Source organism: Lutra lutra, chromosome 13 (genome assembly GCF_902655055.1).
Source record: "Lutra lutra chromosome 13, mLutLut1.2, whole genome shotgun sequence".
In the NCBI taxonomy this organism is placed as follows: domain Eukaryota; kingdom Metazoa; phylum Chordata; class Mammalia; order Carnivora; family Mustelidae; genus Lutra; species Lutra lutra.
The window spans coordinates 90,549,548-90,569,376 of record NC_062290.1 but is presented as its reverse complement, the minus strand read 5'-3'; the positions used below and the strand labels follow the sequence as shown (position 1 = coordinate 90,569,376).

At 58.0% G+C, this 19,829-nt stretch overlaps 1 protein-coding gene across 2 annotated transcripts in view; it reads right to left on the bottom strand.

Moving 5' to 3' along the window:
- LAMC3 (laminin subunit gamma 3) overlaps window positions 1-9,085 on the bottom strand; it is a 55,173-nt gene extending 46,088 nt beyond the window's left edge. For both annotated transcript variants that reach the window (XM_047700899.1, XM_047700900.1), the window contains exon 1: window positions 8,692-9,085. In XM_047700899.1, the coding sequence (XP_047556855.1) occupies window positions 8,692-9,064 (373 nt within the window). In that variant the 5' untranslated portion in view covers window positions 9,065-9,085. The remainder of the gene's footprint in view (window positions 1-8,691) is intronic.
- Between the last annotated feature and the right edge of the window lie 10,744 nt (window positions 9,086-19,829).

Below are 19,829 nucleotides of genomic sequence, written 5' to 3'. Positions count from 1 at the left end.
AGAGCACGCTGGGTGGAGGCAGCTGTGGGTCCCACGGCCCAGACTCCTCTGTAAACATCGAGCAGCCAGACACATCGCGGGCGGGGAGCTTGGAGCCACTTAAAAGGTAGCTGGCAGCTAGAAGCGTGATCGGAAAAAGGCAGTCACTGGGATTTCATGCAAAGAAGCAACATCACGCACTAGGAAACATCACGGCTTTTCCTCTTCCTTGCCAAACCAGGAGGTGAGAGAAGACACAGGAACATCACAGAGACTCGGCAGGGACTTTCTGTTGTAAGAGTTAATTAGAAGGGCCAAGAAAACAACTTAATCCCAGCTTTGTGATGAAAAGGTTTCTGCCAAGGGCAACCCAAAGGCTGGGGAAGGAAGCAGCCCCCAGATCTTCTAAGCAGTGGACAAGAATTAAATTTGCAGCCTCAACCCATACCCTCGCAAGCGCCAGGCAATGATGAGGCTTCAGGGTGATTAAGACAGGTGTGTTTCTGCCAGAAAAAATGGGCCAAAATGTCATCCCCCATTGTTAACTGGGGACGATACTGCTTGGGAGTGCACAGATCTCAGCCCAATATGCTGTTCCCTCTGCCTGAATGCTGTTCCCTGTGCTCCTCACCTGGCTGCCTTCTAGGCATCTCTCTGGCTTAGCCAACTGACCACATGCCCCAGCCTCAGCCCTTCTGCCCACCTTTCTGGGGTGACGACTACTCACCCCTAGTGCTATAGGTTTGGGTACCTCGTCAGAGCTCCCAGTTTCCTTGGGCTTCTTCCATCTAGTTCTGGAAGGACCCTGCCCCTCTCTCCCACTAGTCTGTGACCCTCTTGGGACAGGGCATGGGACTCCTTAGAGCCGAGCAGTGCCTGCATACAGTAGGTACTCAACAAGTGCTTGCCATCTGAGCAAGTAAAGACGAAGCATGATCTGTGCCTTCAAGGAGTTTATAATCCAGTGAGTGAGCTGAGACAGGCAGTCTCACAGTGCCACTGATACTGCAAGCCACGACCTCTGAATGTGTCTCTTCTAAAACAGCTGGCATTTAGTGAGCACCTACTATGTGCCAAGCACCATGCTAAGTGCTTTATTTATACCATATATCCCCCCAACAATTAAATCACTGTGCCTGTTTTAACAACAAGGAGCCTGAGGTTTGGGTAGGAGATAGGGACTCACCCAACATCATGCAGAAAACAGCTGGGTCTCTGCTTGACGGCAGGCTCATCTGCCCCCAAAGTCACTGCCCTGAACGACGCTACCCTCTGTCTAGGAATCTGTGGGGGTGCCCAGAGACAAGGGGCCGCCCAGGAAGGTGATGCTGGTACCCACGAAGACTGCGGAGGCCACGCAAACCCGCACCAGGAGCACCAAGCATGTCCTCTCCAGCCAGCTGGGACATAAAGCCCATCAGAGATGACACCAGGGCAGTCATAAAACCAAGCCAGTGCACATCCGGCACTGACCAAGCAGAATGAGTTCGGGACAGAGAGGCTTATTTTGGGAAAGTGGAAACAAAACAAAGCTCTCTAATCAGAGCCATCTGGGCAGCAATGGCCCGGGGTGGGGCGGGGGGGGGGGCAGTGTGGGGAGCTGAGCTGGGAATGTGTGGGTGAAGCTGCCCTGCCCACTGGGGCATGAGAACCAGGTGGGGAGAGCTGCTCCCAGCCTATGGGGTAATCACTTGGCCCTATCACGGTCATTCATTGTTCCTGTCTTCCTCTCCCACCCCAGCTCTTGGCAGTTTAGGGCACAGTGGGTCCTGCGAGGAGCTGGGGAACTCCCATGAGCGCAATGCCAGCACCACGAGAGCCCGGTGGACGGAGGGCCGGGCCCATCACAGTTCTCTCATCTTTGCACCAAGAATCTACACCCTAAATACGGATCAGGATCGTCAAGCGTGTTGTCTAGCCTGCGAAGAGCAAACGGTTTCATCTGATTGATTACTGCCTAGGGCTTTGTGTTAAGAAGGATGCTGAGGTCTGATCTGAGATGTGACTGAAATGTACAAACTACACATTTGCAAAGGGAGGTGGCTGGGCATTCGGGGCCACTACAATAAATCAGGGAACAGATGAGGGGCCGAGTGAAAATGATGGAGAGGAGGACATTCCAGAGAACAATCTAGTGATCTGATGATCTGGTGATCTGGTGAATGCTGAAGTCAAGGGAGGGAAGAATCACAGAAGGCACCCAAGTTTCTTGCTCTGGTGCGTGGAGAGATGGGAGGATGATGCCTTTCCTCTTTTCTTTTAAATACGCATAAAATTTGCCATCTTAACCTTTTTAAAATTTTTTTGGAGGGGCGCCTGGGTGGCTCAGTGGGTTAAGCCGCTGCCTTCGGCTCAGGTCATGATCTCAGGGTCCTGGGATCGAGTCCCACATCGGGCTCTCTGCTCAGCAGGGAGCCTGCTTCCCTCTCTCTCTCTCTCTGCCTGCCTCTCTGTCTACTTGTGATCTCTGTCTGTCAAATAAATAAATAAAATCTTAAAAAAAAAAATAAAAAAATAAAATAAAATTTTTTTTGAGAGAGAGAGTTCGTGAGAGAGAGTTGGCTCCATAACCAGGCTCCATGCAAAGCGTGGAGTCCAATGCTGGGCTCGATCTCATGACCCTGAGACCAATGCCTGAGTCAAAAAACAAGAGCTGGACGCTCAACCCATTGACCCAGCCAGGCGCCTCGAGTTTTTTTTTTTTTTTTTTTTTTTAATTTAAGGAATCTCTACACCCAACATGGGGATCGAACTCAACCCCGAGGTCAAGGGTCACACATTCTTCCGACGAAGCCAGCCAGGCGCCCCACCTAAACTGTTTTTAAGTACACTGTTCACCGGGAGTAAATACACCCTCACTGCACTACGGTCCTCACCCCCATCTCCAGAATTCATCTACCCAAACCGAGAGTCCTCACCCGGCGAGCAACTTCCCACTCCCCACCCTGGCACTCACCATTCTCCTTTCTGTCTCTAAGACGTAGGCTGTTCTAGGGGCCTCCTGCGAGCGAAATCACCCAGCACTTGTCCTTCTCCGCGTAACGCCCTCTGGGCTCACCCACCCCTGTTGCAGCAGGTGTCAGAACCCCCCTCCTCCCCCAGGCCGAGCAACATCCCGTCAAGTGTGAGCACCATGTTTCGAGTAGTTATTCGCCGGTCAGCAAACAGCTGGAGCGCTTCCGCTCTGGCTGCTGTGACTAGGGCTGCCTTTACTTTTGGACCCGAGGTTTGAGGCTCCTGTGACATCCCACAGCTGACATGCAGGAGGATGTCAAATGACCCGGTCGAGGGCTCAGGTGGGAGACTGGGAGAGAGGTGCTGGGGGAGTCCCAAATGTCGACCAGGATTCCAACAGGCCCAGCGGAGCACTCTTGCGGGCGGGGCTGGCATGGGGATGACGGGAAGACGGGTGAGGCGGCTGGAGCGGGGGGACTGGAGCAGGGCAGGACCAGGAGGAGGGCGGGGAGCCCCGTGAAGGCCATAGCTTAGGCATTTGGATGCATCTGGAACGCTGGGAAGTCGCACGTGCCTGCATTCCTGCACTCGCTGCCTTGTCCCCAGCGAGGGACCGTGGTGTGGGCGTGGCCGGGACACACTGGGGTTCACGTCCAGCTCCACACTTACCTGCTCTGTGGCCTTGGACAAAATACCTAACTCCCTGGGGGTTTAACTGGGCAAGGGACTAGAAGGCAGTGCCTCGTCTTCCTTTCCTTTCTTACTGCCTTGCAGAATGGGCATAATAACGGGGCTTATGAGGCAAATGCCTGCAAAGGCCTCGGAACGAGTCTACGCAGGTGGCACGTACGCGGCTAAATGCTGGTTGCCCTTCCGTTCATGACACGGCCAGCGTTTAGCGAGCACCCCTGCGCAGGGGGCCTGTGCTAAGTGCTGTGCTGCAGCTGTGCAAACAGGCTTTCCTTCTGCATCTCAGAGCTAGGGTTCGACACAAACAAACCTAAACTCCAGTGTAGCACGACCTGCTGTGATGGAGTAAGGCCAGGGGGCTGCCCGGAGGAGGGCGCCTCTAAGCTGAGTGGGGCAGACAGTGGCTTGTCCACAGCTGCATCCCAAGGGCCTGGCCCAGGGCCTAGCACACAGTAGGTGCTCAACTGAGCTTAGGGATTTCTCTCTCCTGTCAGTCCTGGGTCGGTCCTGAGCAGCCCAGACAAGAGTGAGGCAGCCGGGACCAGCTGGACGCAGGAGCTGCGGGGAATGGCAGCTTCTGTGGGTGGACGCACACCATGGCTGTTGCCTTGACCCTTGGTCTATGTAGAGCCCAGCGTTCCTGCCAGAACCTCCAGGGAGAAGGAAGGAGGACGCGGCCCCCAGCCCCGGCCCCAGCCAACGCAAACACGGCCACCCACGGGACAGGAAGCTGCAATGCAGCCGAAGCTCTAGAGACCCAGCAGTTTCGGGGCTCTGCAGCGGCCAGCAGGGTCCTTGTGACGTCCAGGCCTCACCCAGGCCAGGCCCCTCTGTCTCCTTGTCCCCTCTGCTCCCGCCATCCAGTCTCCTGGCGGCCCCGGGCTGTCCCCTTGGCCTGAAAGATCCTTTGCTCCTTTGACAGCCCGCTACCCTAGAGATCTCAGGAAGGCCACTAACCATGTGTGTTCCCGGGGCATATATCCTCATTCCCGTCATCCTGGGCTTAACCTGTCTCCTGGCAGACTGTGCCCCTAGGCCAGCAGGGCTGAGGCTCAGCTCAGGCTTTGTGCAGCCAGCTGAAAAAACGCACAGAGAAGGCCTGCACATGGCAGGCAGATCTGAGCCTGGGGAGGGGCCAGTCAAGAGCCCACCTGCCTTCCCCCTGCAGCTCTCCCCTCTCGGGGCTCACTGCGCACCTGCTTGGGGACTTGTGGGTTTTCCTGTCACTTCAGGAGCTTCTCAGAAATCCAAGGAAGTGTTCAAGTGAGAAGGGAGTTTCTCTCTACCCTCGCCAAAAGCCAAGGCGCAGACCAGCCTAACTCTGCAGCTGATTGTTCCCACGTGAAGCACCGTCGTACGGAACCCCGGGGCGTGCCACGTACTGGCTGCATGACCCCAGACAGCTGACCTTACTTGCAGAACCTCAGTTTCCCTGCATGTAGAAGAACTCAGGCCGGGCTGCAGTTCTGAGTGCTAAGTGGGAACCCACAGAATCGTGTCTCTCATCCCCGATGACCAAGCACCTCCCCCAGCCTGCCCGCTTCCCCGGCCTCCGTGGAGGGTGAGGAGCCGCCAGACCCCGCTGCTGCCTTTCATCCCAGACAGGAAGGCTCAGCTTGGCGACTCCGGGATTTGGAACAGATGTCTGTGAGATCACAGGGGGCTGGGAAAGCAGCGACCTCCATCTCGGGGGCTGACCAGCCGCCTCTCCCTCCCTGGCCCCTCACCCCGCTCCTTCCAGGGGCCCCAGGCCAGAGCCAGCCACCCCTTCTCCCCTCCCATGAGCCCCGAAGGAGTGGGGGACCTGCAGAGGAGCCAGCAGAAGTGGCCTGAGGACCAGGGGGAGAGGATAGGGGCCTCCGCTGGGAACACCCTGACGACAACCCCAGACCTCCTCTTCCCCCCCGATATTATGCAATCCACAGCTCAGCATGGAGCAAACCAAAGTTGAATGGAACCCAAGATGGACTCAGTCTGGGGCGGCTATGGGTCTCTGGGACCCCCCCAGTGCAGAAAGAGGGCCCAGGGTCAGGACATCTTTTGGAAGCCAGCTCGGCGAGCATTTCCCAATCCCTGGGTTAAGGCCACCCTCGGGGAAGCTCAGCCCTGAGCTGTTTTCAGCAGAGTATCCTTGGCCACACACAAGGACTGTCACAGCTCCTGTAAGCACGTGGCCAACCTGAGCTCATGAAGCCTGCACGATGACCAGGGGGAGGTGGCTGGTCTCAGCCCTATTTCACAGGGGAGGACACGGAGGCACAGAGAGGCAGTAGCACTCGCCCAGCAAGTGGCTGAGCCCTGCCTGCATCCTAAGTACATTTTGCGATATCTACTCCACTCTGTCCCCAGAGCAGGCCAGCGAGATTCCAAGCTGGGACCAGATGCACAGGACCGAGGAGGGGACACTGCCATCCATTCATTCGGGCTTCCTTTCTCCACTCGTGAACGTTCTGGAGCCCCTCCTATCCGCCTGGTGCTGCACATGGTGATGGAAAGAACACTGGGTCAGGGTGAGGTGTGTGTGTTTGTGCATATGCGTGTGTTTGAGTGTGACTATACCCGTGGGTGAGAGTTTGAGTGAATGAGCAAGTGAGTATGTGTGGGTGTGTGAGTGTGAGGGTGAGTGTGTAACTGAGCAGATGCAAGTGAATGTGTGTGTGAATGGAGGGGTGAGTGTGCGGGTATGAGTGTGAGCATGTGGGTGAGTAAATGTGTAAGTATAAGTAGATGTGTGAGGGTGAGTGTGTGGACATGAGTGTGGGTATGGGCATGTGAGTGGATGTGAGTGTGAGTAGGTGTGTGGGTATGAGTATGAGTACATGCGAGTGAACGTGTGCCCGTGAAGGAGTGGATGTGTGTGAGTGTCGAGGAGTGTGTGGATGAGCACATGAATGTTGAGTAGATGTGTGCAAGTGTATGAGTGTGAGTAGATGTGTGTGAAGGTGTGAGTAGATGACTGTGAGTATGGATAAGTGTGTGGATGAGCACATGAGTGCAAATCGATGAATGTGAATGTGTGTGCATGTGTGAGTGTGACTACATGTATGTGGATAAGCATGTGAGTGTGAGTAAGTGTGTGAGAGTGAGCACACGAGTATGCATAGATGTGTACAGGTGAGTTAGTGTGAACAGATGTGTGTGGCTGAGCATGAGTGTGAGCCGATGTGTATAGACAAGCATATGAGTTTGAGCAGATGTGTGTGGATGAGCACACGAGTGTGAGTTAATGTACATGAGTGTTTGAGTGTGAGTAGATTGTGTGGATGAGCAGATGTAGATAGCAGCAGTGTGAGTAGATGTGTGTGAGTGTGTGTGAGTGTGTGGCTGAGCGTATAAGTGTGAGTAGATGTGCGTGGATGCGAGCGTGAAGTTCCTTGTGGCTAAGGGTCCCAGGCAGAGCTCAGCAAGGTCACCTGGCCAGGCACAGGGCCCCGCTTGCGAATGCTCAGCTAAGGGGAGCTGCCCCCAGACCCCACCCGACGATGCTTCCCGCCCCTCTCACTTTGAGCCGGGACAGAGCCTCTTGCCCACCCCTGGCTCCACTGACACAGGCAACACATCAGCCAGGCCCCCACCCTCTGTCATGGAACAGCGTCTTCCCCCACAGCCCCCACCCTGTCCCAGATTCCTTCCCCAGTGGTCTTGGAGTTCTGCCAGCCCTGTCCAGCCAGCTCCCCAGACTCCCTCCCCACGCTGGTTTCCTGTCACCCGCCTGGGCAGAGACCCCGCCCCATCTAGCGGTCCAGACAAGCCAGTGACAGTGACAAAAGCCCGGGGAGCTGAGCCGCTTGGGGGTGACAGCCCACAACTGGCCTGCTCTGCTGAGGGGCCCAGTGTCCCCACCCCCACCTCACTTCAATGTCATCTCCCAATGTCCTCCCTGAAGCGCTGTCACCCAGGGCTGGAAGAGCCGATTCCATGGTTGGGTGGAGCTCGTGTAAAGGAATTTATGCTCGACCTTGGATATCCATGATTGCTTCTTTCCAGTCATTTAGCAGCTGTGTGCCTTTGGGCAAAACACTTAACCTCTCTGAGCCTCAATTTTCTCATCTGAAAACTGGGGATATGGTCCCATAACCCCTAACCCAAACTGCTTAGCTGTGGATGTGTTTTGGAATTCAGAATTTTTTAGGGTTCAGAGAGATGATGTAGTCCTTTTACCACGGCTTGTGTGAACACCCCCAGCTGGGTTTGCTCCCCCCCAGGCTGTACTTAAATGAGATTTCAGTAGCAAAAACGTATGAATATTCATTCTAACTAGGATAAACAAGGTCTATAAATAGCCTTGGGTCGGGTTTAGCAGCCAAAACGAATTACAAAAACACTTGAATTTTCAAAGTTTGGGGAGATTTCAAACCCACAGACAAGGCAGTGCAAACGGGTGGACCCCCCGCCCCCCACCAAAAGGGCTGCAGGCAATAGATAAGATGTGGAGCTCAGGGCCTGGCACGTCTTGGGGCCCAGGGAGGACCTGGACTGGGCTCGAAGGGGAAGGGGATACTCCCATTTCCAAACGGGAGTGAAGGGCTGGGTCCAGACTCCAGATGCTGAGCCCAGGGGTCTGAGGTGCAGAGGGAAGGGAGGGGCGGGAGGGGCAGGACGGCCTGGCCGCCAAGCGCAGTCACCCAACAGCAAGCTTCGCTTCTACTCAGGGGCTAAGCCTTCCCGGAGGTGAAGCCTTGTCTCCTAGCCCCAAGAACACACCCGGCATTGCACACAGCCCCAGGGATTCATGAGCCCCCAGAGCCCCCACGATTAAGAGCTCCTGCCCCAGAGGGCGGACTAGTCCACCCCCGGGTGGGTCCCCCCTTGTCCCCCACAAAGCTCTGGGTCGAGGAGGCAGCAACCCCTTTGCAGTGCACGACCCTCACATCCAGACCCACTGCTCTGTAAAGGGCTCCGGGGAGGCTTCCCGCCCCTGCCAGCCCCCACGGGGCCACCCACCCGTCCTCCCTTCCCGTTACCCGGGAACGCGGGCGGCGGGCACGGGCCGCGTCGGGTCTGCAGCCGAGCCGGGGCGTGCGGCACCCACGACGGGCCGCGGTCCGGGGCCGCGGCGGCGCTTACCCAGGCGGAGGGTGATGTTGACCGAGGTGGGGTACTGCACGCCGAAGGCCATGGACGGGCTCTGCCACCAGGTGCTGTCGTCCTGGCTGTGGAAGTCGGTGAGGTAGGCGGCGTCGTGGCGGAGCCGGGGGTCGGCGGCGTCGCAGCGCTGGCACTGCGCCCCCGCGCCCGGCGCGCCCACGTGCGGGCAGAAGTCCTCGGGCGGGCGGCCGCACGTGTGCGAGGCCTCGGCGCGCCGGCCGAACGCCGCGTTCTCGAACACCGGCAGGCAGCGCTGCGGCCGCCCCGCGTCGTCGTAGCACGCGCCCATGCCCGCGCCGGCGGCCCGCGGCGCCAGCAGCGCCAGACCCAGCAGGAGCCCCGCCGCCGCCATGGCCCCCCGGGCACCGACGCCCGCGCGCGCCCCGCTCTGCCCCGGCCGGCTGCGCCGCGGTGGGCGCCCACCCGGCTCCCTCCGCCCCTCCCCCGGGGGGGCGGGGCCGGGCCCGGGGCGGGGCGGGGCGGGGCGGGGCGGGGCCCCCACCTCGCGGCCGCGCGGTCCCTGGGCGCTCACCCCCACCTGCTGGACGTGCCCGGGAGTGCCCCAGCTGCCTCGGGGGCCCTGCGGCGAGAGCCCACCGCCAGGAGCCTCAGCGTCCTCATCTGTGAAATGGGACTGGCCACGACGCAGGGTCATTTGCACTCTGTGCGGTGTCGGTGGCTGCTCAGAAGGTGGGAACGGCTCGCCGGGGTCTTGCCAAGGCCTAAGAGAGAGGGTCTTCCTGCCTGGTCCTTCCCATGGCAACAAAGTCACCCAAGGCAGATTCGTGGGATGGCTCCTCGCCTTTCGGCCTCCCCATGACCTCTGAACTAGTCCTCTCGCTGATCACTTCTGCCTGAGGTATTTGTGACCAAGGGTACCTGGTCTCGTCACAGTGTCCCCTCAGAGAGGCCTTCCTGGCCCACCCCTTATTGCTCTCCCCTTTTATTTACTCTCCATTCCCTAAAATTAGTAAATCAAGAGGGAAAAGCCATATGCTTAGATCAACAGATGCCAGGGGAAACGCTGGAAATCCAGCAGCCCTTCCAGAAAACGCGAAGGAAAACGGAAATAAATGGTCGGACATGCGAAGCACTGTTTTTCAGTTCTGGCCTCTGCAGCTAGGGTCCCAGACGCGAACTAGGTCCTGCCAGCTGGAGGTTCTCGCTTGCGGTTCGGAGAGCAGAAGTGGGCGGGAGCCATCTTCTGCCCTTCTGGTGGCCAGCGGGGTCACAGAGAAGGACAGTTCCTGCGGCAGGTGCTTGTGATATCCCACTCTGCAGGGGCGGAGAGTCCATTGTGGGCGGTGGTGGCAGCAGGGGGGTCTCAACTCCTATTTCCGGCCCCCAGATTTGCACTTAGAGGGCGAGCTCCCAGGGGCTCCAGTGGTGGCAGCTTCCCAGGTGGGTCAGTTCTGCAGTGTCCTAGCTCTCAGCCCTTCCAGTCCTTCCAGCCGTCTGTGAGCACGTCATTCCCTGCATTCAATCCTTCCTGTTGGAAATAGCTAAGCACCTGCCAAGGGCTTGGCCCAGAGCCCAACGTGGAATGAATGTGCGGTAAATTGCTGTCGCTCTAGTGAAGAAAAGAGCCTGCCCCCTGGAAGCCCCCCATCTGGTCAGAGAGGGAGGTCATGCATGCCCCGGGAAACAGCCTGTGATGATGTTCCAAAGCTTGTTCTCGCCTGGTTCACAAGACAGGTGTGGCCTCATGTTTACAGTCATCTGTTCCTCGGCAAACCACGCCGCTGCCCACTGTGCCCCCAGCACTGTGCTGGAGCAGGGACCCAGAGAAGAGTTAGACACCTCCCTCCCAGTGCCTCTCTATGCCCAGATGTCCATGAACATCTTGGGGCTTGGGGGTGGTGTGGGTCGGTGATGGCTAGCTCTGCCTAGAGTTGGAGTGTGCTTTCCAGAAGAGGTGACACATAGACAGAGCCGTAAAGGATGAGTATAGGGAAGGGGAGGAGGCCCAGCAGGTGCAAAGGCTCAGGGGTGACTGGGGAGGGCAAGAGTGTCGTGTGTTTGCAGCTCAGGGTGGGGGGTTGGTCACGGGGGAGACTGGAGCATGATGTGGGGTAGGGGGCACCTCAGGGATGAGCTGGGGCTTCAGCTTGTAGAGGGTTCGTGGGGACAGGGACTTTGTGTGGCTCACCCTGGCATCCCCAGAGCCTGCGCTGAGTGTGGTTCAGGGAATGTTTGTGGGGTGAGCAGGAACAACACGCCTAGGAAAGCCTGATCCGACAGGGAGTGGTCAGGAGATGATGGCTCCTTCGAGAGGTGCCAGCTGGGTGTTCAGTGACCTTGCCTAGCTCCTGGACAAAGGGGCCATTGGGCCTCTGCTGACGACCTCAGTCCCACTCTCTCGTCCCAGGTTCCCACTTGCCTCCTGGTTTTCCAGTTTCTCCTGCCTCAGCTCCACATTCAGCTGTTCATGTTCGCCCAAGACCTACCACCAGGTGGCGATATTGGCCACATGACGGGACTGGTCTCTCTCGCCCCCTGGCGGCCAAGGACGCCTTGGGCGGGGTCCCCGTGCAGCCGGGGCCCAGGGACCAGAATAGTCACTTGGTCCAGGTGACAAATGGGTCCAACGTACAAATGGGAAAACTGAGGCTCAGAGAGGGGAGTGGTCTGCTGAAAACACATGCACAGCGGGACATGACCAGGTCCCTCCCACCCCAGAATGGAAGTCAGGGATGGACTGGGATCTATAGATGCTGGGAAGCCAAGTGTGGCCCCCCAAGTGCACCCACAAAGTCCCAGGATAACTGCCAAAATTTGCGTGACAAAGAGACAATGAACACCTCTGTGACCGCGGGAAAGGGATCTGGAATGAGCAGAACTGCAGACGTGACCATTTGGGACACTGGGCAACAAGGGGCCTGCTACTGTCAAACTAGAGAAGGCTCTGAGAGTTACTTCCCAGCAGGACTCACCACGACCCCAGTAAAGGCAGCTGTGCCCTGTCCCCAGGGGCTCCTCTGCACACACATGACAGCAACCCAGTCTTCTCAGCCCACAGGAGTTATGGACCACCTAGCCTCGGTTTCCCTGCAGCTTAGACCTTTAAGACCCAGTCCCACAATCTGCCCGTGATCCTAACCCATTGTCTTAGTGGTGGTAGGGAGCCTGGGAAGGCTCTTCAGCAGCAGAGTCAGAGTCAGTTCCCTCCAGGAAAATGAATGGGGATGGAATCCAGGGGGCCAGCGTGGAGGTGGTGTGGGAGGAGGGGCCAGTATCTGTGTGTGGCTGACGGGGGTGGGGGGTATGCCTATGCTGGAGACCTGTGGAATCTCTGCAGAGGCCTGGCCTCCAGCTTGGGGCTCTGAGCAGAGGTGGCAGACTGCCCTCCCCGCAGCCCACCTACCAAGGGTTAAAACCTTCCAGGCAGAGAAAGGAAGGAGAAGAACCCTGTCCTGATTTGCTTAATGAACGCTAATTAAAAAGACAGAAGATAGCAGATTCCTTCAGGACAGAGATGAAAGGCCTGTTAATTAAATCTGGGGAGATGGGGCCAGGACCCCCGCTGATCCCACCTGACAGGCCCACAGCCTCTTTGGAGCCCAGGGTTGGGACACTAGCAGAAGGGGAAGAGCAGCCCCTTTCCCCAGCCTTGAGGCCCCACCTGGTGGGTCCTGCCCCTCTGGGTTGCCTCGTTTTCCCTATCCGGACAGCACGAGCATTGGCCTAGGTGACTTCCCATAATGCCCCATCTGGCTCCAAGGCCCTGAAAGTCTGTGCTCTCTATCTGTATGCCTGGGCCTCAGTCTTCCCTTCTGTTAGATGGGGAGACTCTACCTGCTCAGCAGTGAGACAGACAAGGCATGAAGTCAGAACTGGGGGTCTGCCAAGGCTATATGGGGAACCAGGAAGTTTAGCGACTGGCCAGAGCTGGATCCCCAGGACCCTGCTGCCAGGCCCAAGCCCGTGTATCTGTGCTGTGATCACCCTCCAGGGCACCATCCTGTACCTCTGAACAAGGACAATGTGGCCTTCACAGAGGTTTCCTGGGAGCCGGGCCCACTCATGGGGCTCCCCAAGGGATTAGGGAGACGGACAGTGACCCGGGAAACAAACAGTGAATTAGGCAGTGACAGGTCCCTGATCAGAGTCACAAAGGAAACAGATGAGGAAACGGGATGAACTCTGAGAGGGGGTGAGTTTAGTTAGGGTAAACAGGGAAGGCTTCTCAGAGGAGGTGAGAGATCAGTGGAGACTGGCAAGATGGGATGGGAGTCGGGTTAGGGAGGGAGGGCACCCACTGATAGGAGGTGACAGGGGACCCCCTCAGCTGTCACCATCACAGAGCATCCTCTCTCTGGAGTTAACAAGTTCAGACAGCTGGCCTCGGGCATGTCACCACGCAGTCTAGCAACAGTCTCACGACCCTGCCCCCCACACCCTGCCCAGCCAGGGCCCAGGATGAGTCGGTCCTAGGTTCCCTTCAAATGGAGGGGGCCCAAGAGGACAAAGAATGTCCTCCTTCTGGGTGGTCCAGGGACCAGAGGGCTGGGCTGGAGAGGAGGCTCTGTGGACAGACATTTACTGGGTCCATACGCTAAGCCCTGGGGACGGAATGATGAGTGATGGCAAAACTGCCCCTGCATTTGGGGGACCCAGATGATAAACCGGTGATTATAACAGAGGCCAGCCAGTTAAAGCCCTGGGCGGGAGAGGCCAGGGAAGGCTTTCTGGAGGAGGTGGGGGTCTCCGCTGAGAGCTAGAAAGGAGATGGCCAGGAAAGTGGGGTGGGGGTAAGCATTCCAGGAGAGGGGACAGAGTATGAAAGGCTCAGAGGCAAAACTGTGAAGAACTGAAGGGTGCTCAGTGTGGCTGGAGGTGTGAGTTTGAGAAGAGGCAGGGGGGGATGGCCAAGGTGGGAGCTGGCAGTCGGCCGAAGAGCCCTCATTTCACCTGGGGACTGCGGGCGCCCGTGGGAGGGTTTCGACAGAGATGACACGGAGCAAGGCTGGTTTTGGAAAGTCTTTCCGGGCTGCTGCAGGTCATGTGGTGGGCTGCAGGGGTGGGCGTGGAAGCCCACCTGGGCTGTGGGAAAGGATCTGGAAGCTTCCATACGAGGCAGGGAGAGAGGGTGGTGGCTTGGACAGGAGCAGGAGCTGGACAAGCTCTGGGCTGGGCGGGGGAGGTCTCTGGCTGGGGAGGGGTGCCAGGCTGAGAAATAGGCCCAGGGAGATGGGAAGGTCAATTTTAAGTGCTCAAGTATGTGTCCCAAAGGTCACCTGAGAGAGGCATCCGAGAGGCCAGAATCTTCTCCCTGCTTGTCCCCTCCCTCACTATGTGTCCTTGGACAAGTACTTTCCCCTCTCTGGCCCTCAAGATTCCCACCTGTATCCTCCCTAGAAGGTGGCCTAGAATGGCCTCTGAGCCCGTCTGGAGTGGCTTCCCTTCCCTAAACCTCTCTCAGGGGCCCAGGTTGTCCCCTCCCCAGTGAGAGACTCCCTAGACCCAGCCTCTGGCCCTTACCATGTCTGGCTCCCATTTCCTCTGAATACCCACGGTCCAGAGTGGCACCTATAGGTCTGGGACTCCCTGAGGAAACGCCCATGGCCACGTCCACGCAGACTGGCCTGTGGTGTCCAGACACTCCCCACAGAGCTGAAGTGTCCGGTGTGCTACTCACGGAAGGGCCTAGCCGGGGATACCAGGGCCATGGAACCCATCCTACGGGGAGATTAAATATCTGAGCTGCCCCCCAGTAAGGTTTCTTGTCTGTCTGCCCCCACCCCAGACCAGGGTCCCCTAAAGGGAAAGCAGGAAGGAGTCTAACTCATACCCCAGGCAGGTGGCAGAGTGCTTGGTCACAGAATTGTGCAGTGAGCAAATGAAGGATGATGAGTGAGGGATAAATAAGTACAGAAAAAGTGCGGAATGAGCGCACCTGCCACCCTTTCCCGTTGGCCACTCCGTTCTGGCCACACTGGCCTCCTTCCCAGAGACAGAGCTCATTCCCACCATACAGTGTTTGCAGCTGCCTTTCCTTGTGCCTGGAGCACTGTTCCTGGAGATCTGGGCATCCCTCCCTGCCCAGCGTCTCTGCACGGAGAAGTCACCCAGACCTCCGGACTCTCCCCTGTGCTCTCTGCCTAGGCACACTATGTTACTTTCCTCTCTAACCATCGCCACGCCTGAGACAGCGTATTTGTACTTGCTTGTTTTTCTGTGGTCTGTCTCCTCCGTTAGACTGTGAGGTCCCTGAGGGTGGGGGGCTGTGCTGCCCTCCGCCGTCTGGCTCCGCGCCCAACACCTACATGTGTGGGATGAATAAATGGAGACACGGTACCCATAGGGCGCAAGGCAGCAGAGCAGGGCCCAGAGTCCCTCCGCAGAATGACCGGCTCTGTGTAGACGCTGGTCCTCACCCAGGGTTCCCACTGCAGGGAAGCTGTCCTCAAACAGTAATCTCATTTCTGAGCTCTTTTTGCTGAGGACAAGGAAACAGCAATTACAAGTCAGCAGCAGAACCCAGCCAGGATGGAAAAGGAACAGGAAAGCAACACTGCCCTCCAGCTGCCCTAGGGATTCTGAGTCAGTGCCGTGAGCACCACGGGGACCATGCTGGGACCCCCCAAGACTGAGATGGACCCTGTCCATCCCCAGGACATGTCACGACCCCGCAGGGGCTCCCAAGGCCCTTGGGTAAAGGCAGCCTCTTAGGCTTCAGCTCCTCAAATCCCAGAACTCCTGCCTCGCTGGCCAGCGTCTTCTAGATGCTCAGATATGCCAGGTCCCCTCCTACCCCAGGACATTTGCACCTGCCAGTCCCTCCGCCTGAAATGCTCTCTGCCTCATCTCACCGGCTTGATCCTTGCTCCTCCTCTTGGCCTCAGGGTCAGGATAATGTTGATTCCTAAGGAAGCCCTCCCTGCTGCTCCGTTCCTGATTTCATAGCACTTCTAACTCTCATTATTAGTTTCATGTCCTTCCTTCCTACTAGATTCCCAAGCCCAGAGGATAAGAATCCTACAGTTTCCGGCTCTGTCCCTGACACACACCCCAGGCAGGATATAGACCAGATGGTCCCAGAAGGTGTGGCGTGAAAGGACACGAGAGTGAGGGAGGGAGGACATCGGGCGGAGGGAGGAAGGGAGGATGGATAGAAAGTAGGAGGGACGTGAGGAGACAGAAGCTGGCTGCGAGGCCCAGACTCCACTGGCTTCCCTCTCCCGGCACGCTGGTGCTTTCAGTGGGTGAAGGCCAAGGGCAGGGAAGGAGCTGGCAGGCCCAAGGCGGGGAAGTGATCTACTAGTGCGCCTCGCCCTTCACGTGGCTTTATTTTGAAAACGTGAACTTTACAAATGTCAGGGAAAGGTGGGATTCTCAGCCTGGGACCGCTGAGAAGCCAATTAGCATTCCCGGTGCTGTGCTAATGGGGCTGTACCTGGGCTGTGGGAAATTTATGCTGCCTGCTGGGGCTGATGCAGAGGCCAAGGCGGGAGGGTCTGAAACACAACGCGGCAAGACTGCCGAATCTGTGCCTCCCACGAGGACCTGGGCCACTGTGGGGACGCCCGGAGGACAGGGAGGCAGGTAGGGTAACCCCCACGTGTGGTGGAGGCTACGGGGGTTGGGCAGGGTTAGAGGACCCCCAGGTGCTGCACCCTGGGAGGGGTCACCCCTCGGCCTCCCTCCAGGGGGCCAGGCCCTATCCCTGAGTGCGGGACTATGAAGGTCATTCTGATTCCTCTTCTCAGGGTCCAGTTAGGGAGAGACAAGAGGTTGCGGGTGTAGAGACCAAGGGTCAGGGAAGCAAGGTCGCTCAGCTGGGAGGGGCAGGCTGGACTTGAATTTGGTTCTCTTGGACTATCAGCAGCCTCGGTACCTGGCCTGCCCCCGCATCCCCCAGTTTCCGGGACAAACCTCATATGGGATGGTCTGCAGCATCAGGGTCTGGGCTCTTCCGCATCCGGACAACCCTCCAGGAGCACCTGGGGAGTACTGCGTGGGCCGCGGAGCACTGACGCACACTGTTCCCTCTGCCGGAACCAGCCTGCTCCACAGGGTATCGTCTGTGCCCAGCCCCAGCAGGGAAATTTCTCTCCTGGACGGACTACCCTTTCTTTGCAAATCACCCTTCATGCAATGCTGTGTCACGGGGGTGTGCTGGGCGCTGTTAGGCTTTCGTTCGGATCTGGATGTGGGTGAGTGTGTGGTATGTACAGTGTGCGTGTGTGTGGGGGTGCATGGTGCGTGTGTGTATATGGATGGTGGGTGGGGTGTGGTGCACGTGTGTGCATGTGACTCTGTGTTGCGGAGGGTAGGATGGGGTGACACCGAGGCCGGGAGCACTGGCGGGGTGCTGGGCCTGTCCTTGAGGGGCCCAGGAGGAAGCGCTCTAGGCCGTTGCCGTTGTGGGTGCAAGAGCCCACGTGGTCGCCCCAGGGAGGCTGCCGAGGCTCTGCCGGACGCGGGTCCCCAGGGCTCTCCAGCTGTCCTCCCACAGGCTGGGGTCCTGTCCCTCAGAAGACGCAGAGGCCTGGGACACCACTGGGGATCAGTGACGACCCTGGGGCCCGGCCTCTGATGCCTCCTGTTGTCCCCAGAACGGAGCTCTGCTGAGAGCAGGGACTCCGCCCACCCTAAGTGCCTGGGCAGCCGCGGCGCCTGGAGGGGCTGCCCGGCCCTGCGCCCCGAGCCGTGTGTGCCAGGCCTGCTCCATCCTCGGAGTGACCGCCACCCCCACTCTCAGAGGAGGAGGCCAGGCTGGGGGACGGCGGACTCACCCGGGCACCCGGGGCTCCGAGGGGCAGGTGCTTAATTTCGAGAACGTGGTTCAACTCCAAAGCAGAAGCGAGGCTTGGCCAACGGCACGGGGTTTCCGTGGGAGCACCAGGCCGGGGAGCACAGGTCATGAGTCTGCCGTGCTGTCCAGATGCAGAAAAACGAGGACACCGGGCCTCCCGGGTCCCCCCGGGCAAGCGGCGAGAGGCTCGGGCTCGGGTCCCGAGTAGGGATGCCATGGCCTGGCGGTTGGCAGGGGGCGAGCAGAGCAGCCTGCCAAACGGAGGCCCCTCAATAATAGGGAGTGACCGGCACGTCTGCTCCCTGTCCCAGCCAGGGGACAGGCTCTGCCTTCATAACGCGTGATCGATGGGCCTAATATGGGACTGGAGACGGCAGGCTGGCAGCCCCGGCCCGGCCTGCCGGCTGCCATTTGCCCATATATTTATTTATTTATGCATTCTCCTCCGTGGCAAAAGCCCAAAGACAATAAAAGAAATTGAATTGCATATCAGATGGGACATCAGAGGGAGATACGGCCATAAATCGCGTCGTATTTATTCCATAAATATCAGCGCCTCCCGAATAGCCAGTGCCCGTGATGAAGTTATAATCAGGAATCTGGTCCCAGGATGCTCGCCCCCGGCCCCTCCCCCACTAGACAAACAGGCCAGGTCCCCCAAATAAATAACCGCTTCCTCAGGCCACCTGCCCCTACTGACACAGGCATCTGCTCGCCTGGGCTGCCTGCTCCCGGAGCAAGGAGCGGGGTCTCCGGGAAAGGGCAGAGGGGGTGGGTGGCACTCGGGTGTCCCCAGGAGGGAAGTCACCTTCTCCAGCTCCTGTGCCCCCACCTGCCCATCTACACCCCACCAGCACTTGGCTGGAGCCAACATTCTTCCTCTCTTTCTCTCTATGCCAGTTTCCCCCCATCCAGAGTATAATTTACATTCAGTAAAATGCACAAATTAGTATATGGCTTGTGTCCCCTCGTGTCCCCTCCCTGTTGCTGGAGCTCCTCCACAGGAAGCTGCTTTGCTATCCCCTGAGGTCACTTTGCAGGTTCTAGAATTTCAGAAAAAGACAGTCATATAACCTGGCCTATTCCTCGTTTGTTTGACGTCGACACCCAGGACAGCCACCCACGTCATTGTGCGTATCAGGGGTTCATCCTTTCTCCTGGCTGTGTGGTGTTCCACGGGGGTCCACACCCCAATCTGTTCGTCTGTTCTCCTATGGGTGGACATCTGGGCTCTTTCTAAGCTGCTGTGAATGTCCTTGCGTGTGTCTTTCTGTGGATATGAAAACTCGTTTCTGGAGTATGTGGCTGGGTGTGGAGTGGGAGGGTCCTGGGCTGGAGGTATGTTTAGCGGGAAGTGCCAAGCACGTCTTCAGAGAGGCTGCACTGTTTTATATGCCCACAGGATGTGTGCGAGTCCCCATTGTTCCAGGTTTGTGTCAACACTTGGCTTTGTCTTGTCTTTAATTTTGGCCATTCTGGTGAATTTGTCCTGAGATCTCTTTGTGGTTTTATTTTTATTTTTTAAGATTTTATTTATTTATTTGACAGACCGAGAAGAGAGCACAAGCAAGGGGAGAAGCAGAGGGAGAGGGAGAAGCAGGCTCCCCGCTGAGCAAGGAGCCCAAGGTGGGGCTCGATTCCAGGACCCTGAGATCATGACCTGAGCCGAAGGCGGAGGCTTAACTGACTGAGCCACCCAGGCGCCCCCTCTTGGTGGTTTTGATTTGTTTTTTCCACCACCAATTGTTACCTAGATGACTGCATTGGCCCCTCCCCACTCACCTACCCACCCTCTCCCCCCGCGAGGTCCCTGGCTGGCCCTGGCCCCTGCAGGAGCCCCTGTACCCAGCAGCCAGAGGGACCCTGCTGTCCAGTCAAGACCCACCTCTGGTCGAAACCCTCCCGTAGCTTCCAGCCCACTGAGACTGAAAGCTGAGGCCCTGAGGGGCTTTCCTCCAGCTCTCGGCTCCCCCACACTGGCTCCGTGTAGTGCACCTCGTCCCGCCTCCAGACGCCCTGTGTCACCTTCTCAGGGCCCTCTGCCCACCTCCTCACTGTGTCTCCCCAGCACTCTCAGCACTTATCATCTGTCCCCTCCCTGATATCAGCTCTCAGGGGACTGGACCTGGGTTTTGTTCATGGTTTCATCTCGGGGGCCTAGGTCAGTGCCTGGCCCAGAACAGCGGCTCCACCCGTGTTGGCTGAACAAATGAAGCGAGTCCGTGGCGGGTACCGTGGCATTTCGACAGAGCCACTTTTTAAAAAACGGAGGTGAAATTTACATATTAAGAATTAAGCGTGTGAAAGTGTAGAATCTGGTGGCGGACTTCGCATTCGCATGGCTTTGCCTCCACCATCC